Source organism: Salmo trutta, unplaced genomic scaffold (genome assembly GCF_901001165.1).
Source record: "Salmo trutta unplaced genomic scaffold, fSalTru1.1, whole genome shotgun sequence".
Taxonomy (NCBI): Eukaryota; Metazoa; Chordata; class Actinopteri; order Salmoniformes; family Salmonidae; genus Salmo; species Salmo trutta.
The window spans coordinates 1,907,062-1,930,461 of record NW_021823043.1 but is presented as its reverse complement, the minus strand read 5'-3'; the positions used below and the strand labels follow the sequence as shown (position 1 = coordinate 1,930,461).

The 23,400-nt window shown below is 43.2% G+C and overlaps 1 protein-coding gene across 2 annotated transcripts in view; it reads left to right on the top strand.

Annotated features, from left to right (window-relative positions):
- The window catches only part of LOC115188393 (contactin-1-like), a 33,151-nt gene that overhangs the window by 4,990 nt on the left and 4,761 nt on the right, over window positions 1-23,400 (top strand). The window contains exons 2-18 of one of the 2 annotated variants that reach the window (XM_029747200.1): window positions 6,986-7,097; window positions 7,420-7,455; window positions 7,665-7,791; window positions 8,097-8,278; window positions 8,581-8,676; window positions 10,799-11,005; window positions 14,610-14,709; window positions 14,970-15,154; window positions 15,345-15,469; window positions 17,636-17,753; window positions 18,184-18,334; window positions 18,878-19,005; window positions 19,270-19,442; window positions 19,597-19,888; window positions 20,116-20,265; window positions 20,376-20,446; window positions 20,853-21,105. In XM_029747200.1, the coding sequence (XP_029603060.1) occupies window positions 7,043-7,097; window positions 7,420-7,455; window positions 7,665-7,791; window positions 8,097-8,278; window positions 8,581-8,676; window positions 10,799-11,005; window positions 14,610-14,709; window positions 14,970-15,154; window positions 15,345-15,469; window positions 17,636-17,753; window positions 18,184-18,334; window positions 18,878-19,005; window positions 19,270-19,442; window positions 19,597-19,888; window positions 20,116-20,265; window positions 20,376-20,446; window positions 20,853-21,105 (2,449 nt within the window). In that variant the 5' untranslated portion in view covers window positions 6,986-7,042. Of the gene's footprint in view, window positions 1-6,956; window positions 7,098-7,419; window positions 7,456-7,664; window positions 7,792-8,096; window positions 8,279-8,580; window positions 8,677-10,798; window positions 11,006-14,609; window positions 14,710-14,969; window positions 15,155-15,344; window positions 15,470-17,635; window positions 17,754-18,183; window positions 18,335-18,877; window positions 19,006-19,269; window positions 19,443-19,596; window positions 19,889-20,115; window positions 20,266-20,375; window positions 20,447-20,852; window positions 21,106-23,400 lie in introns of both variants that reach the window. The other variant, XM_029747201.1, reaches the window with a different exon arrangement.

The window sequence follows — 23,400 nt, the reverse complement described above, 5'->3', positions numbered from 1 at the left end:
GGACAGACAGGGTTCAGTATAGTAGCTGGACAGACAGGGTTCAGTATAGTAGCTGGACAGACAGGGTGCAGTATAGTAGCTGAACAGACAGGGTTCAGTAGAGTAGCTGAACAGACAGGGTTCAGTAGAGTAGCTGAACAGACAGGGTTCAGTAGAGTAGCTGGGACTGACAGGGTTCAGTAGATTAGCTGAATAGACAGGGTTCAGTATAGTAGCTGAACAGACAGGGTTCAGTATAGTAGCTGGACAGACAGGGTTCAGTAGAGTAGCTGAACAGACAGGGTTCAGTATAGAAGCTGGACAGACAGGGTTCAGTAGAGTAGCTGAACAAACAGGGTTCAGTAGAGTAGCTGGACAGACAGGGTTCAGTATAGTAGCTGGGACAGACAAGGTTCAGTAGAGTAGCTGGACAGACAAGGTTCAGTAGAGTAGCTGGACAGACAGGGTTCAGTAGAGTAGCTGGACAGACAGGGTTCAGTATAGTAGCTGGGACTGACAGGGTTCAGTAGAGTAGCTGAACAAACAGGGTTCAGTAGAGTAGCTGGACAGACAGAGTTCAGTATAGTAGCTGGGGACAGACAAGGTTCAGTAGAGTAGCTGGACAGACATGGTTCAGTATAGTAGCTGGACAGACAGGGTTCAGTATAGTAGCTGGACAGACAGGGTTCAGTATAGTAGCTGGACAGACAGGGTTCAGTATAGTAGCTGGGACAGACAGGGTTCAGTATAGTAGCTGGACAGACAGGATTCAGTATAGTAGCTGGGGACAGACAAGGTTCAGTAGAGTAGCTGGACAGACAGGGTTCAGTATAGTAGCCGAACAGACAGGGTTCAGTATAGTAGCTGGACAGACAGGGTTCAGTATAGTAGCTGGACAGACAGGGTTCAGTATAGTAGCTGGGACAGACAGGGTTCAGTATAGTAGCTGAACAGACAGGGTTCAGTATAGTAGCTGGACAGACAGGGTTCAGTATAGTAGCTGGACAGACAGGGTGCAGTATAGTAGCTGAACAGACAGGGTTCAGTAGAGTAGCTGAACAGACAGGGTTCAGTAGATTAGCTGAATAGACAGGGTTCAGTAGAGTAGCTGAACAGACAGGGTTCAGTATAGTAGCTGGACAGACAGGGTTCAGTAGAGTAGCTGAACAAACAGGGTTCAGTAGAGTAGCTGGACAGACAGGGTTCAGTATAGTAGCTGGGCCAGACAAGGTTCAGTAGAGTAGCTGGACAGACAAGGTTCAGTAGAGTAGCTGGACAGACAGGGTTCAGTAGAGTAGCTGGACAGACAGGGTTCAGTATAGTAGCTCGGACTGACAGGGTTCAGTAGAGTAGCTGAACAAACAGGGTTCAGTAGAGTAGCTGGACAGACAGGGTTCAGTATAGTAGCTGGGGACAGACAAGGTTCAGTAGAGTAGCTGGACAGACAGGGTTCAGTATAGTAGCTGGACAGACAGGGTTCAGTATAGTAGCTGGACAGACAGGGTTCAGTATAGTAGCTGGACAGACAGGGTTCAGTATAGTAGCTGGGGACAGACAAGGTTCAGTAGAGTAGCTGAACAGACAGGGTTCAGTATAGTAGCTGGACAGACAGGGTTCAGTATAGTAGCTGGACAGACAGGGTTCAGTTTAGTAGCTGAACAGACAGGGTTCAGTATAGTAGCTGGGACAGACAGGGTTCAGTATAGTAGCTGAACAGACAGGGTTCAGTATAGTAGCTGGGACAGACAGGGTTCAGTATAGTAGCTGGACAGACAGGGTTCAGTATAGTAGCTGAACAGACAGGGTTCAGTATAGTAGCTGGGACAGACAGGGATGCTGGGGCCAGTACCGTGGAAAGGCGGGGGTATCTCTAGGATTCTCTACAGATATAGGGTATCAGAGGTGTGTTAAGGACACTAAACACGACTACGGTATGCACTACATCCTGTGTTCAATCAGGAGTGTATTATGCATGCAGCATGACTGCACTTTTTCATAATGGTGAGGTGAGGGGCAGAGCTATAGCGTGACTGGCTGCAGCCGATTGAGACTGGTGTTGTGTTGTCCTCTGAGAGAGCTGAGAGTACTGCAGACTCAGAGCAGCTCTCTCTCTCTCTCTCTCTCCCTCTCTCTCTCTCTCTCGCTCTCTCTGTCTCACCATCGCACCCTCTCTCTCTCTCTCTCTCTCTCTCTCCCCTCTCTCTCTCTCTCTCTCTCTCTTTCTCTCTCTCTCTCTTTCTATTTATCTCTCTGTCTCTCCCATACTCACTCTCTCACCCTCTCTCTTGCTCTGTGCCTCTTTCGCTCTCCCTATCGCTCTATCCTCACTCTCTCACTCTCTCTTTCCCTCCCTCTCCTCTCTGTATTCAGAAGGTGTGTCTTGCTGCAGGATGACTCTCATATGCTGCTGCAGAACTGATGTGTGAGCATGTGTGACGCCAGACAGGACCCGTCTGAGCGCTGCAGTGTGTGTGTGTGTGTGTGTGTGTGTGTGTGTGTGTGTGTGTGTGTGTGTGTGTGTGTGTGTGTGTGTGTGTGTGTGTGTGTGTGTGTGTGTGAATGCATATATTAACGGAAAAAGCCCTTCACAGAGAAAAGCCTGCATGACTACAGTATATCTGGAGAATATTGTTGACTCATGAGTGTTATAAATCATTTAAACATCCAAAGTGAATTGATATGGAGATTGCACATTGGGGGGTCTATCTAATAGAATCCAGTTTTATTTATACAGCTAAAAGCTGAATTGTGTATATACCAGAATATTCAACAATAAAACAAACCAAATGAATAGATGAATTCAGATCTGTGGCTGCTGCTACACTGAGGGTACTGTCAAACTGATAGAGATAGTGGACGGGAGTGTATGAATAGAATCCATAGATCTGTGTGTGTGACATTGTGGTTGTTTTGGATATGAGGAAACACAATCAGCAATGATGAGCACAAGATCAAGCCATCTTGTTATCTGAGTGGCTATTTAATTGTATTAGATACAACTCAGGTTCAGGGTTATTTCATTCAGCAAAGAAGATAAACAATAATTGTATTTCCTCTCTAACTGATGTCATTTCCTCTCTCTCCTCTCTAACTGATGTCATTTCCTCTCTCCTCTCTAGCTGATGTCATTTCTATCTCTCCTCTCTAACTGATGTCATTTCCTCTCTCTCCTCTCTAGCTGATGTCATTTCTCTCTCTCCTCTCTAGCTGATGTCATTTCCTCTCTCTCCTCTCTAGCTGATGTCATTTCCTCTCTCTCCTCTCTAACTGATGTAATTTCTCTCTCTCCTCTCTAGCTGATGTCATTTCCTCTCTCTCCTCTCTAGCTGATGTCATTTCCTCTCTCTCCTCTCTAACTGATGTCATTTCTCTCTCTCCTCTCTAGCTGATGTAATTTCTCTCTCTCCTCTCTAGCTGATGTCATTTCCTCTCTCTCCTCTCTAGCTGATGTCATTTCCTCTCTCTCCTCTCTAACTGATGTCATTTCTCTCTCTCCTCTCTAGCTGATGTCATTTCCTCTCTCCTCTAACTGATGTAATTTCTCTCTCTCCTCTCCAGCTGATGTCATTTCCTCTCTCTCCTCTCTAGCTGATGTGATTTCTCTCTCTCCTCTCTAGCTGATGTCATTTCCTCTCTCTCCTCTCTAGCTGATGTCATTTCCTCTCTCTCCTCTCTAACTGATGTAATTTCTCTCTCTCCTCTCTAACTGATGTCATTTCCTCTCTCCTCTAACTGATGTAATTTCTCTCTCTCCTCTCCAGCTGATGTCATTTCCTCTCTCTCCTCTCTAGCTGATGTCATTTCCTCTCTCTCCTCTCTAACTGATGTCATTTCCTCTCTCTCCTCTCTAGCTGATGTCATTTCCTCTCTCTCCTCTCTAGCTGATGTCATTTCTCTCTCTCCTCTCTAGCTGATGTCATTTCCTCTCTCTCCTCTCTAGCTGATGTCATTTCCTCTCTCTCCTCTCTAGCTGATGTCATTTCCTCTCTCTCCTCTCTAACTGATGTCATTTCCTCTCTCTCCTCTCTAACTGATATAATGTCTCTCTCTCCTCTCTAACTGATGTCATTTCCTCTCTCCTCTCTAGCTGATGTCATTTCCTCTCTCTCCTCTCTAACTGATGTCATTTCCTCTCTCTCCTCTCTAACTGATGTAATTTCTCTCTCTCCTCTCTAACTGATGTCATTTCCTCTCTCCTCTAACTGATGTCATTTCCTCTCTCCTCTCCAGCTGATGTCATTTCCTCTCTCTCCTCTCTAGCTGATGTGATTTATCTCTCTCCTCTCTAGCTGATGTCATTTCCTCTCTCTCCTCTCTAGCTGATGTCATTTCCTCTCTCTCCTCTCTAACTGATGTAATTTCTCTCTCTCCTCTCTAACTGATGTCATTTCCTCTCTCCTCTAACTGATGTAATTTCTCTCTCTCCTCTCCAGCTGATGTCATTTCCTCTCTCTCCTCTCTAGCTGATGTCATTTCCTCTCTCTCCTCTCTAACTGATGTCATTTCCTCTCTCTCCTCTCTAGCTGATGTCATTTCCTCTCTCTCCTCTCTAGCTGATGTCATTTCTCTCTCTCCTCTCTAGCTGATGTCATTTCCTCTCTCTCCTCTCTAGCTGATGTCATTTCCTCTCTCTCCTCTCTAGCTGATGTCATTTCCTCTCTCTCCTCTCTAACTGATGTCATTTCCTCTCTCTCCTCTCTAACTGATATAATGTCTCTCTCTCCTCTCTAACTGATGTCATTTCCTCTCTCCTCTCTAGCTGATGTCATTTCCTCTCTCTCCTCTCTAACTGATGTCATTTCCTCTCTCTCCTCTCTAACTGATGTAATTTCTCTCTCTCCTCTCTAACTGATGTCATTTCTCTCTCTCCTCTCTAGCTGATGTCATTTCCTCTCTCTCCTCTCTAGCTGATGTCATTTCTCTCTCTCCTCTCTAGCTGATGTCATTTCCTCTCTCTCCTCTCTAGCTGATGTGATTTCCTCTCTCCTCTCTAGCTGATGTCATTTCCTCTCTCTCCTCTCTAACTGATGTCATTTCTCTCTCTCCTCTCTAGCTGTCATTTCTCTCTCTCCTCTCTAGCTGATGTCATTTCCTCTCTCCTCTCTAACTGATGTCATTTCCTCTCTCCTCTCTAACTGATGTCATTTCTCTCTCTCCTCTCTAGCTGATGTCATTTCCTCTCTCTCCTCTCTAGCTGATGTCATTTCCTCTCTCCTCTCTAGCTGATGTCATTTCCTCTCTCCTCTCTAACTGATGTCATTTCCTCTCTCCTCTCTAGCTGATGTCATTTCCTCTCTCTCCTCTCTAACTGATGTAATTTCTCTCTCTCCTCTCTAACTGATGTCATTTCCTCTCTCTCCTCTCTAGCTGATGTCATTTCTCTCTCTCCTCTCTAGCTGTCATTTCTCTCTCTCCTCTCTAGCTGATGTGATTTCTCTCACTCCTCTCTAGCTGATATAATTTCTCTCTCTCCTCTCTAGCTGTAATTTCTCTCTCTCCTCTCTAACTGATGTCATTTCCTCTCTCCTCTCTAGCTGATGTCATTTCCTCTCTCTCCTCTCTAACTGATGTCATTTCTCTCTCTCCTCTCTAGCTGATGTAATTTCTCTCTCTCCTCTCTAACTGATGTCATTTCCTCTCTCTCCTCTCTAACTGATGTCAATTCTCTCTCTCTTCTCTAACTGATGTAATTTCTCTCTCTCCTCTCTAGCTGATATAATTTCTCTCTCTCCTCTCTAGCTGTAATTTCTCTCTCTCCTCTCTAACTGATGTCAATTCTCTCTCTCCTCTCTAGCTGATGTCATTTCTCTCTCTCCTCTCTAGCTGATGTCATTTCCTCTCTCTCCTCTCTAGCTGATGTCATTTCCTCTCTCTCCTCTCTAGCTGATGTCATTTCCTCTCTCTCCTCTCTAGCTGATGTCATTTCCTCTCTCTCCTCTCTAGCTGATGTAATTTCTCTCTCTCCTCTCTAGCTAATGTAATTTCTCTCTCTCCTCTCTAGCTGATGTCATTTCCTCTCTCTCCTCTCTAGCTGATGTCATTTCCTCTCTCTCCTCTCTAGCTGATGTAATTTCTCTCTCTCCTCTCTAGCTGATGTCATTTCCTCTCTCTCCTCTCTAGCTGATGTGATTTCCTCTCTCTCCTCTCTAGCTGATGTCATTTCCTCTCTCTCCTCTCTAGCTGATGTCATTTCCTCTCTCTCCTCTCTAGCTGATGTAATTTCTCTCTCTCCTCTCTAGCTGATGTAATTTCCTCTCTCTCCTCTCTAGCTGATGTCATTTCCTCTCTCTCCTCTCTAGCTGATGTAATTTCTCTCTCTCCTCTCTAGCTGATGTCATTTCCTCTCTCTCCTCTCTAGCTGATGTAATTTCTCTCTCTCCTCTCTAGCTGATGTCATTTCCTCTCTCTCCTCTCTAGCTGATGTCATTTCCTCTCTCTCCTCTCTAGCTGATGTAATTTCTCTCTCTCCTCTCTAGCTGATGTCATTTTCTCTCTCTCCTCTCTAGCTGATGTCATTTCCTCTCTCTCCTCTCTAGCTGATGTCATTTCCTCTCTCTCCTCTCTAGCTGATGTCATTTCCTCTCTCTCCTCTCTAGCTGATGTAATTTCTCTCTCTCCTCTCTAGCTGATGTCATTTTCTCTCTCTCCTCTCTAGCTGATGTCATTTCTCTCTCTCTTCTCTAGCTGATGTCATTTCTCTCTCTCTTCTCTAGCTGATGTCATTTCCTCTCTCTCCTCTCTAGCTGATGTCATTTCCTCTCTCTCCTCTCTAGCTGATGTCATTTCCTCTCTCTCCTCTCTAGCTGATGTCATTTCTCTCTCTCTTCTCTAGCTGATGTAATTTCTCTCTCTCCTCTCTAGCTGATGTCATTTCCTCTCTCCTCTCTAGCTGATGTCATTTCCTCTCTCTCCTCTCTAACTGATGTCATTTCCTCTCTCCTCTCTAGCTGATGTGATTTCCTCTCTCTCCTCTCTAGCTGATGTCATTTCTCTCTCTCTTCTCTAGCTCATGTCCTGTCCGTTACAGACCTCTGTCGGTCTGTGTGTCAGTCAGTAGACAGTCATGGCTGTCACAGCCCTGGTCCTGCTCGTTCTCTCCTCCTCACTGTCACACACTGGTGAGTAGCTCTCAACAGACTGCTTCTGTCTTCTATACATGTCTTAGAATGAACTACATTACACATCATATGAGATGGACTACTGTTTTTACTAAGTCCAAGTTGCTCTGTTCCACCTCATGTGTGACTGGAACATTGTGATACAGTTTAATCCATGTTGCTCTGTTCCTCCTCATGTGTGACTGGAACATTGTGATACAGTTTAATCCATGTTGCACTGTTCCACCTCATGTGTGTTTGGAATGTTCTGATACAGTTTAAGCCATGTTCTAGCCATGAGAAACTAAACAAAGTGCCCTTTTTTTCTCCTGTCATTTTGCAGTGGCAGTCTTGTTTGGTGAGCCCAGGATCTTTGGAGGTAAGCGGAGTCTGGTTTTGATTCTCATTACCATTTCCTCTGTAAAAGCTTGTAATGCACTGACGTACAGCATTAACTCCTAAACGCTGAATCGCAGTAAAATGGGTCTGGCTTCATGTGTGTTTATCGACCATTCAGTCATTAAGTTATATTGACATAATGTTGCTGTAACGTTGTTGTAACGTCACTGTGATGTTGTGTCCTGTCAGATGATGCTACTGGCTACGGTCCAATATTTGAAGAGGAGCCTCTGGATATCGTCTACACAAAGGAGTCACCTGACAGACATATCTCCATGAACTGTAGAGCACGGGCCAACCCTGCACCCACATACAGGTATCCCCCCACACACACACACACACACGCATGCACGCACACACACCCAAATCAACCCGTACAATACATTAAGGTAACACACATTACGTCACATATCATTGGAAAACCAAAGTTAACAGGAATTTAAACAACATTTTAAAGATCTACTGCCATGTAGTCACAGACATTCACAAGGTGTTTTGAATGGTTTTGATTGGTTCTGGAGTCGTACAACTTTCAGAGGACATGGAGAGGAATGACTCATTCCAATTTATACAAAAAACAGCCATTTCTGGGTAAAAAGGGAGATCCATTTTCCCCCCCAGATGGAGGCGTGATAACTGGGAGATCAAGCTGATGGAGCTGCCTAATGAACACTACAGTCTGGTGGGAGGGAACCTCATCATAAACAACCCTGAAGAGAAGAAACATGCAGGGATCTACGTCTGTGTTGCCAAGAACATGTACGGCACCGTCATCAGCAAGGAGGCCAAGGTCAAGTTTGGATGTGAGTATTGTCGCGAGCCATGACCAAATTTCATGTTGAGAGAGACTAGTACTGGATGTGAGTGAAACTGTTTGACTCTGGTCATCAGGTTCTATTTCTCTCTCACAGTAGATGTGCTTATTCACATCCCCATGGTTTCTGAAACTGAATTGACTAACAAACACAGGAAGTATTATGTCGTGTGTGTAGTCCCTAAGTCATTGTTTCTGTCTGTGGTATACAGCTGTGTTGTCTGTGGACACCTGGAATCAAAACTATATGCTAGAGTTAAACTGACCATTGCGTTATCTTTCTGTCTCCAGACCTGGAGGAGTTCCCAGATGAAGAGAGGGACCCTGTGACCGTGAAGGAGGGCCAGGGGGCCGTGCTGCTCTGTGTTCCTCCCAAGCGATGGCCAGGTTAGTGCCTCAGACTTACTAGAATACACATGATGGCCAGGTTAGTGCCTCAGACTTACTAGAATACACATGATGGCCAAGTTAGTGCCTCAGACTTACTAGAATACACATGATGGCCAAGTTAGTACCTCAGACTTACTGAATACACATGATGGCCAAGTTAGTGCCTCAGACTTACTAGAATACACATGATGGCCAAGTTTGTACCTCAGACTTACTAGAATACACATGATGGCCAAGTTAGTGCCTCAGACTTACTAGAATACACATGATGGCCAAGTTAGTGCCTCAGACTTACTAGAATACACATGATGGCCAAGTTAGTACCTCAGACTTACTAGAATACACATGATGGCCAAGTTAGTGCCTCAGACTTACTAGAATACACATGATGGCCAAGTTAGTGCCTCAGACTTACTGAATACACATGATGGCCAAGTTAGTGCCTCAGACTTACTGAATACACATGATGGCCAAGTTAGTGCCTCAGACTTACTGAATACACATGATGGCCAAGTTAGTGCCTCAGACTTACTAGAATACACATGATGGCCAAGTTAGTGCCTCAGACTTAATAGAATACACATGATGGCCAAGTTAGTACCTCAGACTTACTAGAATACACATGATGGCCAAGTTAGTGCCTCAGACTTACTAGAATACACATGATGGCCAAGTTAGTGCCTCAGACTTACTAGAATACACATGATGGCCAAGTTAGTAGCTCAGACTTACTAGAATACACATGATGGCCAAGTTAGTGCCTCAGACTTACTAGAATACACATGATGGCCAAGTTAGTACCTCAGACTTACTGAATACACATGATGGCCAAGTTAGTACCTCAGACTTACTAGAATACACATGATGGCCAAGTTAGTGCCTCAGACTTACTAGAATACACATGATGGCCAAGTTAGTGCCTCAGACTTACTAGAATACACATGATGGCCAAGTTAGTGCCTCAGACTGACTAGAATACACATGATGGCCAAGTTAGTACCTCAGACTTACTAGAATACACATGATGGCCAAGTTAGTGCCTCAGACTTACTAGAATACACATGATGGCCAAGTTAGTGCCTCAGACTTACTAGAATACACATGATGGCCAAGTTAGTACCTCAGACTTACTAGAATACACATGATGGCCAAGTTAGTGCCTCAGACTTACTGGAATACACATGATGGCCAAGTTAGTGCCTCAGACTTACTAGAATACACATGATGGCCAAGTTAGTGCCTCAGACTTACTGGAATACAGATGATCACTCAAACTAACAGTCACACTTGTCTTTTCCTACTAGCTCTGACTCTGCTGATTGCTACTTTATTGAAGAAAAATGTACTTACTATGACTGTGATATGTGGTTGACCCACCTAGCTATCTTAAAGGCCCAGTGCATTCAAAAACATGATTTTCCTGTGTTTTATATGTTTCCACACTATGAGGTTGGAATAATACTGTGAAATGTTCTGCCAATAACAGCAAATTTTCAGTTTTCACCTCCCCACTCAGACCACTCCCAGACAGTCCTAGAAAAAGTATTGCTTGAGAAATTGCTTTTTGCAAAAAAATATTTTAATTGAAAACAATCACAGTAAGGTACTTAATTGTTATCCAGAAATGATTTGATAGTGAGATAAAAATGGCTACATTGGACCTTTAAGATCAATGCACTATCTTCAAGTGGCTCTGGATAATAGCATCTGTTAAAGGACTCAAATTTAAAGGTAAACATTCTGACTTGTAATCTATTCAGTGCTGAATCATAGAACTTCATGAAGAAAGAGCTGTTCAGAACACCGTTGTTCACAGTACCTCAGAGTTACACAGTACACAAAAATAAACAAATTGATTGGTTGATTGATTGACATCTGAGTTTGATATTCATCCCTGCAACTGTAGGAAAATCTTGTCAGACCATTGAAAGAAATCCAATACTGTATGGTTGTGAATGACGTGTTTGAAGAAAGAGCTGTTCAGAACACCGTTGTTCACAGTAACTCAGAATGACACAGTACACAAACTAAACCCCCATAGAGACTCAGAGGGGATTCCGGTGAAACCGACCAACACATTCTTACTATTTGTATTTTTTGTTCTTCCCATGTATCCCAGCTGAGGTGACGTTCCGTTGGATATACAACGAGTTTCCGGTCTTCCTCCACCCGGATAAGCGTCGCTTCGTCTCTCAGAGCACCGGGAATCTGTACATCTCTAAGGTGGAGGCGTCAGACGCAGGAAACTACTCCTGCTATGTGTTCAACCCACAGATTGGCAAGGGAGTCTACTCCAAGTTTATCCCTCTTATATCTACAGAAGAGAGTGAGTAGCCTATAGCTGTGATACCTATATAGTGCACTAGTTTATAGCTGTGTTACCTATATAGTGCACTAGTTTATAGCTGTGTTACCTATATAGTGCACTAGTTTATAGCTGTGTTACCTATATAGTGCACTAGTTTATAGCTGTGTTACCTATATAGTGCACTAGTTTATAGCTGTGTTACCTATATAGTGCTTTATAGCTGTGTTACCTATATAGTGCACTAGTTTATAGCTGTGTTACCTATATAGTGCACTAGTTTATAGCTGTGTTACCTATATAGTGCACTAGTTTATAGCTGTGTTACCTATATAGTGCACTAGTTTATAGCTGTGTTACCTATATAGTGCACTAGTTTATAGCTGTGTTACCTATATAGTGCACTAGTTTATAGCTGTGTTACCTATATAGTGCTTTATAGCTGTGTTACCTATATAGTGCTTTATAGCTGTGTTACCTATATAGTGCTTTATAGCTGTGTTACCTATATAGTGCTTTATAGCTGTGTTACCTATATAGTGCTTTATAGCTGTGTTACCTATATAGTACACAAGTTTATAGCTGTGTTACCTATATAGTGCACTAGTTTATAGCTGTGTTACCTATATAGTACACTAGTTTATAGCTGTGTTACCTATATAGTGCACTAGTTTATAGCTGTGTTACCTATATAGTGCACTAGTTTATAGCTGTGTTACCTATATAGTACACTAGTTTATAGCTGTGTTACCTATATAGTGCACTAGTTTATAGCTGTGATACCTATATAGTGCACTAGTTTATAGCTGTGTTACCTATATAGTGCACTAGTTTATAGCTGTGTTACCTATATAGTACACTAGTTTATAGCTGTGTTACCTATATAGTGCTTTATAGCTGTGTTACCTATATAGTGCTTTATAGCTGTGTTACCTATATAGTGCACTAGTTTATAGCTGTGTTACCTATATAGTACACTAGTTTATAGCTGTGTTACCTATATAGTGCTTTATAGCTGTGTTACCTATATAGTGCACTAGTTTATAGCTGTGATACCTATATAGTACACTAGTTTATAGCTGTGTTACCTATATAGTGCACTAGTTTATAGCTGTGTTACCTATATAGTACACTAGTTTATAGCTGTGTTACCTATATAGTGCTTTATAGCTGTGTTACCTATATAGTGCTTTATAGCTGTGTTACCTATACAGTGTACTAGTTTATAGCTGTGTTAGCTACAGTATATAGTACGCTAGTTTATAGCTGTGTTACCTACAGTATATAGTACACTAGTTTATAGCTGTGTTACCTATATAGTGCACTAGTTTATAGCTGTGTTACCTATATAGTACACTAGTTTATAGCTGTGTTACCTATATAGTGCACTAGTTTATAGCTGTGTTACCTATATAGTGCTTTATAGCTGTGTTACCTATATAGTGCACTAGTTTATAGCTGTGATACCTATATAGTGCACTAGTTTATAGCTGTGTTACCTATATAGTGCTTTATAGCTGTGTTACCTATATAGTGCACTAGTTTATAGCTGTGTTACCTATATAGTGCTCTATAGCTGTGTTACCTATATAGTGCACTAGTTTATAGCTGTGATACCTATATAGTGCACTAGTTTATAGCTGTGTTACCTATATAGTACACTAGTTTATAGCTGTGTTACCTATATAGTACACTAGTTTATAGCTGTGTTACCTATATAGTACACTAGTTTATAGCTGTGTTACCTATATAGTGCACTAGTTTATAGCTGTGTTACCTATATAGTGCTTTATAGCTGTGTTACCTATATAGTGCACTAGTTTATAGCTGTGTTACCTATATAGTGCACTAGTTTATAGCTGTGTTACCTATATAGTACACTAGTTTATAGCTGTGTTACCTATATAGTGCTTTATAGCTGTGTTACCTATATAGTGCTTTATAGCTGTGTTACCTATACAGTGTACTAGTTTATAGCTGTGTTACCTATATAGTGCACTAGTTTATAGCTGTGTTACCTATATAGTGCACTAGTTTATAGCTGTGTTACCTATATAGTGCTTTATAGCTGTGTTACCTATATAGTGCACTAGTTTATAGCTGTGTTACCTATATAGTGCTTTATAGCTGTGTTACCTATATAGTGCACTAGTTTATAGCTGTGTTACCTATATAGTGCACTAGTTTATAGCTGTGTTACCTATATAGTGCACTAGTTTATAGCTGTGTTACCTATATAGTGCTTTATAGCTGTGTTACCTATATAGTGCACTAGTTTATAGCTGTGTTACCTATATAGTGCACTAGTTTATAGCTGTGTTACCTATATAGTGCTTTATAGCTGTGTTACCTATATAGTGCACTAGTTTATAGCTGTGTTACCTACAGTATATAGTACTAGTTTATAGCTGTGTTACCTACAGTATTAAGTACACTAGTTTATAGCTGTGTTACCTATATAGTGCTTTATAGCTGTGTTACCTATATAGTACACTAGTTTATAGCTGTGTTACCTACAGTATATAGTACTAGTTTATAGCTGTGTTACCTACAGTATATAGTACACTAGTTTATAGCTGTGTTACCTATATAGTACACTAGTTTATAGCTGTGTTACCTACAGTATATAGTACTAGTTTATAGCTGTGTTACCTACAGTATATAGTACACTAGTTTATAGCTGTGTTGCCTACAGTATATATGCTAGTTTATAGCTGTTACCTATATAGTACACTAGTTTATAGCTGTGTTACCTACAGTATATAGTACTAGTTTATAGCTGTGTTACCTACAGTATATAGTACACTAGTTTATAGCTGTGTTGCCTACAGTATATATGCTAGTTTATAGCTGTGTTACCTATATAGTACACTCGTTTACAGCTGTGTTACCTACAGTATATAGTACACTAGTTTATAGCTGTGTTACCTATATAGTTCACTAGTTTACAGCTGTGTTACCTACAGTATATAGTACACTCGTTTATAGCTGTGTTACCTACAGTATATAGTACACTCGTTTATAGCTGTGTTACCTATATTGTACACTAGTTTATAGCTGTGTTACCTACAGTATATAGTACACTCGTTTATAGCTGTGTTACCTATACAGTGTACTAGTTTATAGCTGTGTTAGCTACAGTATATAGTACACTAGTTTATAGCTGTGTTACCTACAGTATATAGTACGCTAGTTTATAGCTGTGTTACCTATACAGTGTACTAGTTTATAGCTGTGTTACCTATATTGTACACTAGTTTATAGCTGTGTTACCTACAGTATATAGTACACTTGTTTATAGCTGTGTTACCTATATAATGCACTACTTTTGACCATTGTCTTTGCTTTGTCTTCAGCTCCGGGTAGATGTTACGCCTAGGCTCAGATCTAGGATCAGTGTAAACCCTCCCCAAAATCTAAGATGTTTCTTTAGATGGAAAGACACAAAACTGACCTTAGATCAGTGTCTAGGTAGAAGTGCATCCTAACCACAGATCTGGGATCATGTTACACTGCGAAATCTATCCCTAGACATTAGGCTGGAAAAAAACACAAAAACTGACCATAGATCAATGTCTTTTGGGCAACTCCATAGTGTTGACCTATGACCCTTTCATCCCCACAGCCCCAGAGAAGAGGTACAAGGCCGACCTCGTAGTGAAGTTCCCTGACACCACAGCTATGCTCAACTACAACGTCACACTGGAGTGCTTCGCTCTGGGAAAGTGAGTCAGAATATGGAAATGACAGATATTTAGCTACTGATGAAACAAACACCAAGACTTTGGGGACTTTTGTTCACTTGTCAAACTGTTACTAGAGAAGATGGCATCCATTTGCTTATACATATTTTGTGAAACAGTTATGTATGCCTTATAAAGGGCTTATGGAGGATTCATTAAGCCTTCATAAGACACAAGGCCTGCCATTTGGGACATAACCGTGCTTAGATAGTTCCTTCTTCTCTTGTTGTCATTGCATCCAGTCCGGCCCCTCATATCGTCTGGAGGAAGATAGGTGCTACCGACCTGCCTGCTAGCGCTCAGGTCAGCATGTCTGGAGCGCTGCTCCACCTCTACAACGTCCAGTATGAAGACTCAGCAGGGTACGAGTGTGAGGCCATCAACCAGAAATGGCAGGACTGGCATCAGGCATGGCTCTATGTAGAGGGTAAGATACCAAACTCCATCTCTACAATAACAGATCTGATATACAGTACATAGCACTGGCTTATAGCACTTTACATTACAATGTTAGTACCACTAACACTAAGATATGATTTACTGTAAACCACAACATATACATGCTTTCATTGTAGTATGTATGTGTTTCAACATTTAAATGATGTTTTGATTGACAGCTGCTCCTGAGTGGGCTGTGACCATCAACAACACCCAGAAGGACATAGGGTCAGAACACACCATGTCCTGTGTAGCTAACGGGAAGCCTGTCCCATACATCCGATGGCTCAAGGATGGATACTCGGTAAAGATGCCTGTCCTCTCCCTGCTGGCTGTCATTCTTTAACCTCTCTGGGGTATGTGGGACGTGACCGTCCCACCTGCGGGACACACTATTCAACAGCCAGTGAAATAGCAGGGCGCCAAATTCAAAACAACAAAAATCTCATAATTCAAATTTCTCAAACATACAACTATTATATCCCATTTTAAAGATACACTCCTCCTTAATCCAACCACATTGTCCGATTTCAAAAAGGCTTTACGGCGAAAGCATAGCATTAGATTATGTTAGCACATCACCTTGACAAGAAAAACCACACAGCCATTTTCCAAGCAAGGAGAGGTGTCACAAAAAACAGAAATACAGCTAAAATTAAGCACTAACCTTTGATGATCTTCATCAGATGGCACTCATAGGACTTCATGTTACACAATACATTTATGTTTTGCTCGATAAAGTTCATATTTATATCCAAAAACCCCATTTTACATTGGCCCGTAATGTTCAGAAATGTTTTTCCTCCAAAAACTTCCGGTGAATGAGCACATCAATTTATAGAAATACTCATCATAAACGTTGATAAAATATTAAACTGTTATTCAAAGAATTATAGATAAATATCTCCTTAATGCAACCGCTGTGACAGATTTCATGAAAGCTTCACAGGGAAAGCACACTTTGCAATAATCTGAGTACAGCGCTCAGAAAACCACATCAGGCAATACAGATACCCGCCATTTTGGAGTCATCTAAAATCATAAATAGCATTATAAATATTCACTTACCTTTGATGATCTTCATCAGAATGCACTCCCAGGTATCCCAGGTCTACAATAAATGTTGTTTTGTTCAATTTTTGTTAGCGCGTTCAGTAAGCTACCTCAAATGTAGGAAGTGCGACGAAAATTTCACGACGAAAAGTAAAAAAAAGTAATATTTACATTCGTAGAAACATGTCAAACGATGTATAGCATCAATCATTAGGGCCTTTTTAACATAAATCTTCAATAATATTCCAACCGGACGATTCCAGTGTCTTCAAAAATGTAATGGAACACAGCTACCTCTCAAGTCAATGCGCGCCACTGAACTCATGTCATTCTCTCAGTCATCTGACTCTTGTTCTCTCTCTGTTCACTGTAGAAGCCTGAAACAACGTTCTAAAGACTGTTGACATTAGGAAGTGCAAAATGAACCCTAAGTCACTACAACCCTCAGATTTCCAACTTCCTGGTTGGATTTTTCTCAGGCTTTTGCCTGCCATATGTGTTCTGTTATACTCACAGACATCATTCAAACAGTTTTAGAAACTTCAGAGTGTTTTCCATCCAAATCTACTAATAATATGCATATCCTACCTTCTGAGCCTGAGTAGCAGGCAGTTTAATTGGGGCACACCTTTCATCCGGACGTCAAAATACTGCCCCCTACAGTAGAGAAGTTAAAGGGATACTTCATGTTGGACAGATGATCACAACATTCTTAAAGGGATACATGTATCTACTTCCCCACAGTCAGATGAACTTGTGGATACCATTTGTATGTCTCTGTGTCCAGTATGAAGGAAGTTAGAGGTAGTTTTGCGAGCCAATGCTAACTAGCGTTAGCGCAATGACTGGATGTCTATGGGTCTCTGCTGGCATGCTTTTGTGGTAGGTGTTTTAATTAACACCTACCACAATTAATTTACATCTGTTGTGTAGATCCACTGTATAAGGATAGTGAAATAAGATGGACTTGATCTCAATTCAATAGGAAAGATTGGCACCATCTTATCTAGTACTAATTCAATAGGAAAGATTGGCACCATCTTATCTAGTACTAATTCAATAGGAAAGATGGGCACCATCTTATCTAGTACTAATTCAATAGGAAAGATGGGCACCATCTTATCTAGTACTAATTCAATAGGAAAGATGGGCACCATCTTATCTAGTACTAATTCAATAGGAAAGATGGGCACCATCTTATCTAGTACTAATTCAATAGGAAAGATGGGCACCATCTTATCTAGTACTAATTCAATAGGAAAGATTGGCACCATCTTATCTAGTACTAATTCAATAGGAAAGATGGGCACCATCTTATCTAGTACTAATTCAATAGGAAAGATGGGCACCATCTTATCTAGTACTAATTCAATAGGAAAGATTGGCACCATCTTATCTAGTACTAATTCTTTCCCAGTATGGTAAAGGTGAGCTGAAGTTCTCCAGTCTGACGTTTGAAGACTCTGGGATGTACCAGTGTATCGCTGAGAACTACTGGGGTATCATCTACGCCAGCGCTGAGCTACGTGTCATTGGTGAGTGTATAACACAAACTACCTGTGATTGGTTAGTCCGTAACACAAACTACCTGTGATTGGTTAGTCCGTAACACAAACTACGTGTGATTGGTTAGTCCGTAACACAAACTACGTGTGATTGGTTAGTCCGTAACACAAACTACGTGTGATTGGTTAGTCCGTAACACAAATTACGTGTGATTGGTTAGTCCGTAACACAAACTACATGTGATTGGTTAGTCTGTGCCCTGAACTGCACCTGATTGGTTCGTCTTTGAAAACCAATATGTATCATTAACGAGCACACCACTACCGTGTTTCTCGTTTTGATTCTGGGAATATAAAAAACGACATAGTCATCAACTATAGCAACTACAAAGTTGTCAGTTATACACACAGTCTTCATTGATAGATAATTACACCCAACCACTTCCCTACCCCATCCCAGCTTGTGCCCCGACGTTTGAGTTGAACCCAGTGAAGAAGTATCTTCTAGGAGCTAACAACGGCCGTGTGGTCATAGAGTGTAAACCCAGAGCTGCCCCCAGACCCAGGTTCACCTGGACCAAGGGAAAAGAAGTGCTCTTCAACAACTCACGGTAAATAAGGACATCTTTGTGGGATTTTTTTTTTTTTTACGTAAAAGCACTACAAATACAAATGGTTGGTTGGTTGGTTGATTGATTGATTGATTTATTGATTGGTTGGTTGATTGATTGATTGATTTGTTGGTTGGTTGGTTGGTTGGTTGATTGATTGAGTGATTTATTGATTGGTTGGTTGATTGATTGATTGATTTGTTGGTTGGTTGGTTGGTTGGTTGTTTGATTGGTTGATTGATTGATTGAGTGATTGGTTGGTTGATTGATTGATTTGTTGGTTGGTTGGTTGGTGAGTGATTGATTGATTGATTGATTTGTTGGTTGGTTGGTTGATTAATTGGTTGATTGATTGATTGATTTGTTGGTTGGTTGGTTGGTTGGTTGGTGATTGATTGATTTGTTGGTTGGTTGGTTGATTGATTGGTTGGTTGACATCTGAGTTTGTTATTCATCCCGGCAACTGTAGGAGAATCTTGTCAAACCTTTGAAAGAAATCCAATACTGTATGGTTGTGAATGACGTGTTTCCTTCCCTCCATAGTATCTCCATAATGTTTGATGGGAGTCTGGAGATCCTGAACGCCACCAGGAATGATGAGGGGGTGTACACCTGCTTAGCTGAGAATGACAGAGGGAAGGCCAACAGCACGGGGACTCTCACCATCACAGGTATAACTCTCCATACAGCTTTACACGGCTGTCTAAAATGTGCCCTAATATTGATCTACCTTGAATGTTCATGTGTAGTTATTGGGTACGTTGGGGACAGTCAACCATATGTTTTTTGATCCCATTCTGATTCTGTATTGACATGAGTACTGTCCTTTAAAGCTGGGTCTGTGTACAGCCAGCATAATGTTGCATAGTGTGAATCAACAGTCTTCTCCTCTGTGTGTGTGTGTGTGTGTTTGTGTGTATGTGTGTGTGACACAGAGGCGACACAGATCACAGTAGCCCCAGAGGACACTCAGGTGATGGTAGGAGAGGAGGTGCATCTGCAGTGCCAGGCCTCCTTTGACCCCAGTCTGGACATCACCTTCATCTGGTCTCTGGATTTCAGGGTCATCAACTTCTACCTAGAGTGGAAGCACTATGAACGCATCATGGTAGGAGAGATAGCACACACCAGCAGGGTTGGGGGTCAATCCCATATCAATTCAATATATTCAGGAAGTACACTGAAATTCCAATTCTCTCACCTGTTTCTCAGGTGACGTGCCAATGTGTGAAGTGTTTAACCCTGTCTCTCTGTCCATCCAGGATCGTGAGGACAGTGGAGAGCTGAAGATAATGAATGTCCAGTTAAGACACGAGGGACGCTACACCTGTACAGCCCAGACTGTCGTGGACAACGTCACCGCGTCAGCGGACCTCAAGGTCAAAGGTCTTCCTGCTCCTCCCGGTGGGGTGAGGGTTGAGGAGATCAGGGACACCTCGGTGAAGTTGGTGTGGAACCAAGGGGCCGACCATGGCAGCCCCATCCTTGGGTACACCATCCAGACCAGGGACTTCTACGCACTGACTGAAGTGGACTGGAAGGACGCATCTACCTGTAAGTACAGGAGTATACCACCGGAGGGCGGAATTACTCTACCGCTGACAGCAACAACATGAAAACAGTAGCCTTTAATGCTGAACATACTTCTCGCTCTCTCTCTCTCTCTCTCTCTCTCTTTATCTTTCCTGTGCCTCCCTTTCTCTCTATCCCTCCTTTTCTTCCCCCTCTCGCTCTCTGTCTTTCTCTCTCTCTCTTTCTCTCTCTCTCTATCTCTCTCTCAGCCCCTACGCCCCTGGGTGGCAGGTCAGTGATGGCTGATGTTGTGGACCTGTACCCCTGGATGGAGTATGAGTTCAGGGTCTATGCTACTAATGGGTTTGGAGACGGGGAGGCCAGCATCCCTTCAATGAAGATCAAAACCTGGGACGCAGGTAGGGACCAGCCTGGGGCACTAACATGTTGTTGTTACAAAGAAATGTGTGCGTTTGTGTATGAGTGTCTAATAACACCTGTTGGAAACCCACTCCACTGTGTCTCTCAGTGCCTGTGGTGGCCCCGACCAACGTTGGAGGCTACGGGGGTAAAGATGGAGAGTTGGTCATCACATGGACAGTAGGTGTCTGAGTTTCTCTGTTCTCTCTGACATATTTCAAACCTTCTAGCCATGTTCTGATCCAGTGTTCTTCAGTCCTGGTTGTGCAGAACTACACGGTCCGCAGGCTTTTGCTCCAGTTAGTAACCCACCTGATCCAAATAATCAATATTTTTTTATTTGTTTTAGTACAACTCTTGTTTTAGTTTCTGTTCTGATGTGCAATGTCCTTTTTGTCTAAATACACTCACCTGTATTTTGCCATAATGTTTCATACAAAATCTATGGTATCTACCTAAAGTTTGTAATGTGTTTTTTCTTTGAGCAGCTTTTAATCAAAATGTTGGTCAGTTTGGTATGTTGTGGGTCTTGATGATTAGGTAAATAACAAGGATGTGATCTTCCTCTGTCATCTTCCATCCATAGCCCGTACAGCCGCAGTACTTCTACGGTAAGAAGTTTGGCTACGTTGTGGCCTTCAAGCCTCATGATGATGTTGACTGGTGGTATGAGACCATATCAGACCCAGAGACACGACGCTACGTCCATCGAGACGCCTCTTTCAGGGTCAAGTCGAACGACTTCCAGGTCAGGGAGTTCCAGGTGAAGGTGAAGACGTTTAACTCCAAAGGAGATGGACCCTACAGCCTGTCGACCACTGTCTACTACCCACGAGATGGTGAGGGTCGTACTAACCCCTAACCCCTAACCCAACGAGATGGTGAGGGTCGTACTAACCCCTAACCCCATGAGATGGTGAGGGTCGTACTAACCCCTAACCCCACGAGATGGTGAGGGTCGTACTAACCCCTAACCCCACGAGATAGTGAGGGTCGTACTAACCCCTAATCCCTAACCCCACGAGATGGTGAGGGTCGTACTAACCCCTAATCCCTAACCCCACGAGATGGTGAGGGTCGTACTAACCCCTAACCCCTAACCCCACGAGATGGTGAGGGTCGTACTAACCCCTAACCCCACGAGATGGTGAGGGTCGTACTAACCCCTAACCCCTAACCCCACGAGATGGTGAGGGTCGTACTAACCCCTAACCCCACGAGATGGTGAGGGTCATACTAACCCCTAACCCCTAACCCCACGAGATGGTGAGGGTCGTACTAACCCCTAACCCCACGAGATGGTGAGGGTCGTACTAACCCCTAACCCCTAACCCCACGAGATGGTGAGGGTCGTACTAACCCCTAACCCCACGAGATGGTGAGGGTCGTACTAACCCCTAACCCCACAAGATGGTGAGGGTCATATTAACCCCTAACCCCTAACCCTACGAGATGGTGAGGGTCGTACTAACCCCTAACCCCACGAGATGGTGAGGGTCGTACTAACCCCTAACCCCTAACCCCACGAGATGGTGAGGGTCGTACTAACCCCTAATCCCTAACCCCACGAGATGGTGAGGGTCGTACTAACCCCTAACCCCTAACCCCACGAGATGGTGAGGGTCGTACTAACCCCTAACCCCACGAGATGGTGAGGGTCATACTAACCCCTAACCCCTAACCCCACGAGATGGTGAGGGTCGTACTAACCCCTAACCCCTAACCCCACGAGATGGTGAGGGTCGTACTAACCCCTAACCCCACGAGATGGTGAGGGTCGTACTAACCCCTAACCCCACGAGATGGTGAGGGTCATACTAACCCCTAACCCCACGAGATGGTGAGGGTCGTACTAACCCCTAACCCCTAACCCCACGAGATGGTGAGGGTCGTACTAACCCCTAACCCCACGAGATGGTGAGGGTCGTACTAACCCCTAACCCTACGAGATGGTGAGGGTCGTACTAACCCCTAACCCCACGAGATGGTGAGGGTCATACTAACCCCTAACCCCTAACCCCACGAGATGGTGAGGGTCGTACTAACCCCTAACCCCTAACCCCACGAGATGGTGAGGGTCGTACTAACCCCTAACCCCTAACCCCACGAGATGGTGAGGGTCGTACTAACCCCTAATCCCTAACCCCACGAGATGGTGAGGGTCGTACTAACCCCTAACCCCTAACCCCACGAGATGGTGAGGGTCGTACTAACCCCTAACCCCTAACCCCACGAGATGGTGAGGGTCGTACTAACCCCTAACCCCACGAGATGGTGAGGGTCATACTAACCCCTAACCCTACGAGATGGTGAGGGTCATACTAACCCCTAACCCTACGAGATGGTGAGGGTCGTACTAACCCCTAACCCCTAACCCCACGAGATGGTGAGGGTCGTACTAACCCCTAACCCCTAACCCCACGAGAGGGTGAGGGTCATACTAACCCCTAACCCCTAACCCCACGAGATGGTGAGGGTCATATTAACCCCTAACCCCACGAGATGGTGAGGTTCATACTAACCCCTTACCCCATGAGATGGTGAGGGTCATATTAACCCCTAACCCCACGAGATGGTGAGGGTCATATTAACCCCTAACCCCATGAGATGGTGAGGGTCATATTAACCCCTAACCCCACGAGATGGTGAGGGTCATATTAACCCCTAACCCCATGAGATGGTGAGGATCATACTAACTCCTAACCCCACGAGATGGTGAGGGTCATATTAACCCCTAACCCCACGAGATGGTGAGGGTCATACTAACCCCTAATCCCATGAGATGGTGAGGGTCATATTAACCCCTAACCCCATGAGATGGTGAGGGTCATACTAACCCCTAACCCCACGAGATGGTGAGGGTCATACTAACCCCTAACCCCACGAGATGGTGAGGGTCATACTAACCCCTAACCCCATGAGATGGTGAGGGTCATACTAACCCCTAACCCCACGAGATGGTGAGGGTCATATTAACCCCTAACCCCTCACGAGATGGTGAGGGTCATATTAACCCCTAACTCCATGAGATGGTGAGGATCATATTTAACGTTCTTATATGAAGCACTTTAACACAGCACGTATTTATGCAGCACTGAATTCCTTAATCCCTTCATCCCCTGGTGTGATTTTTA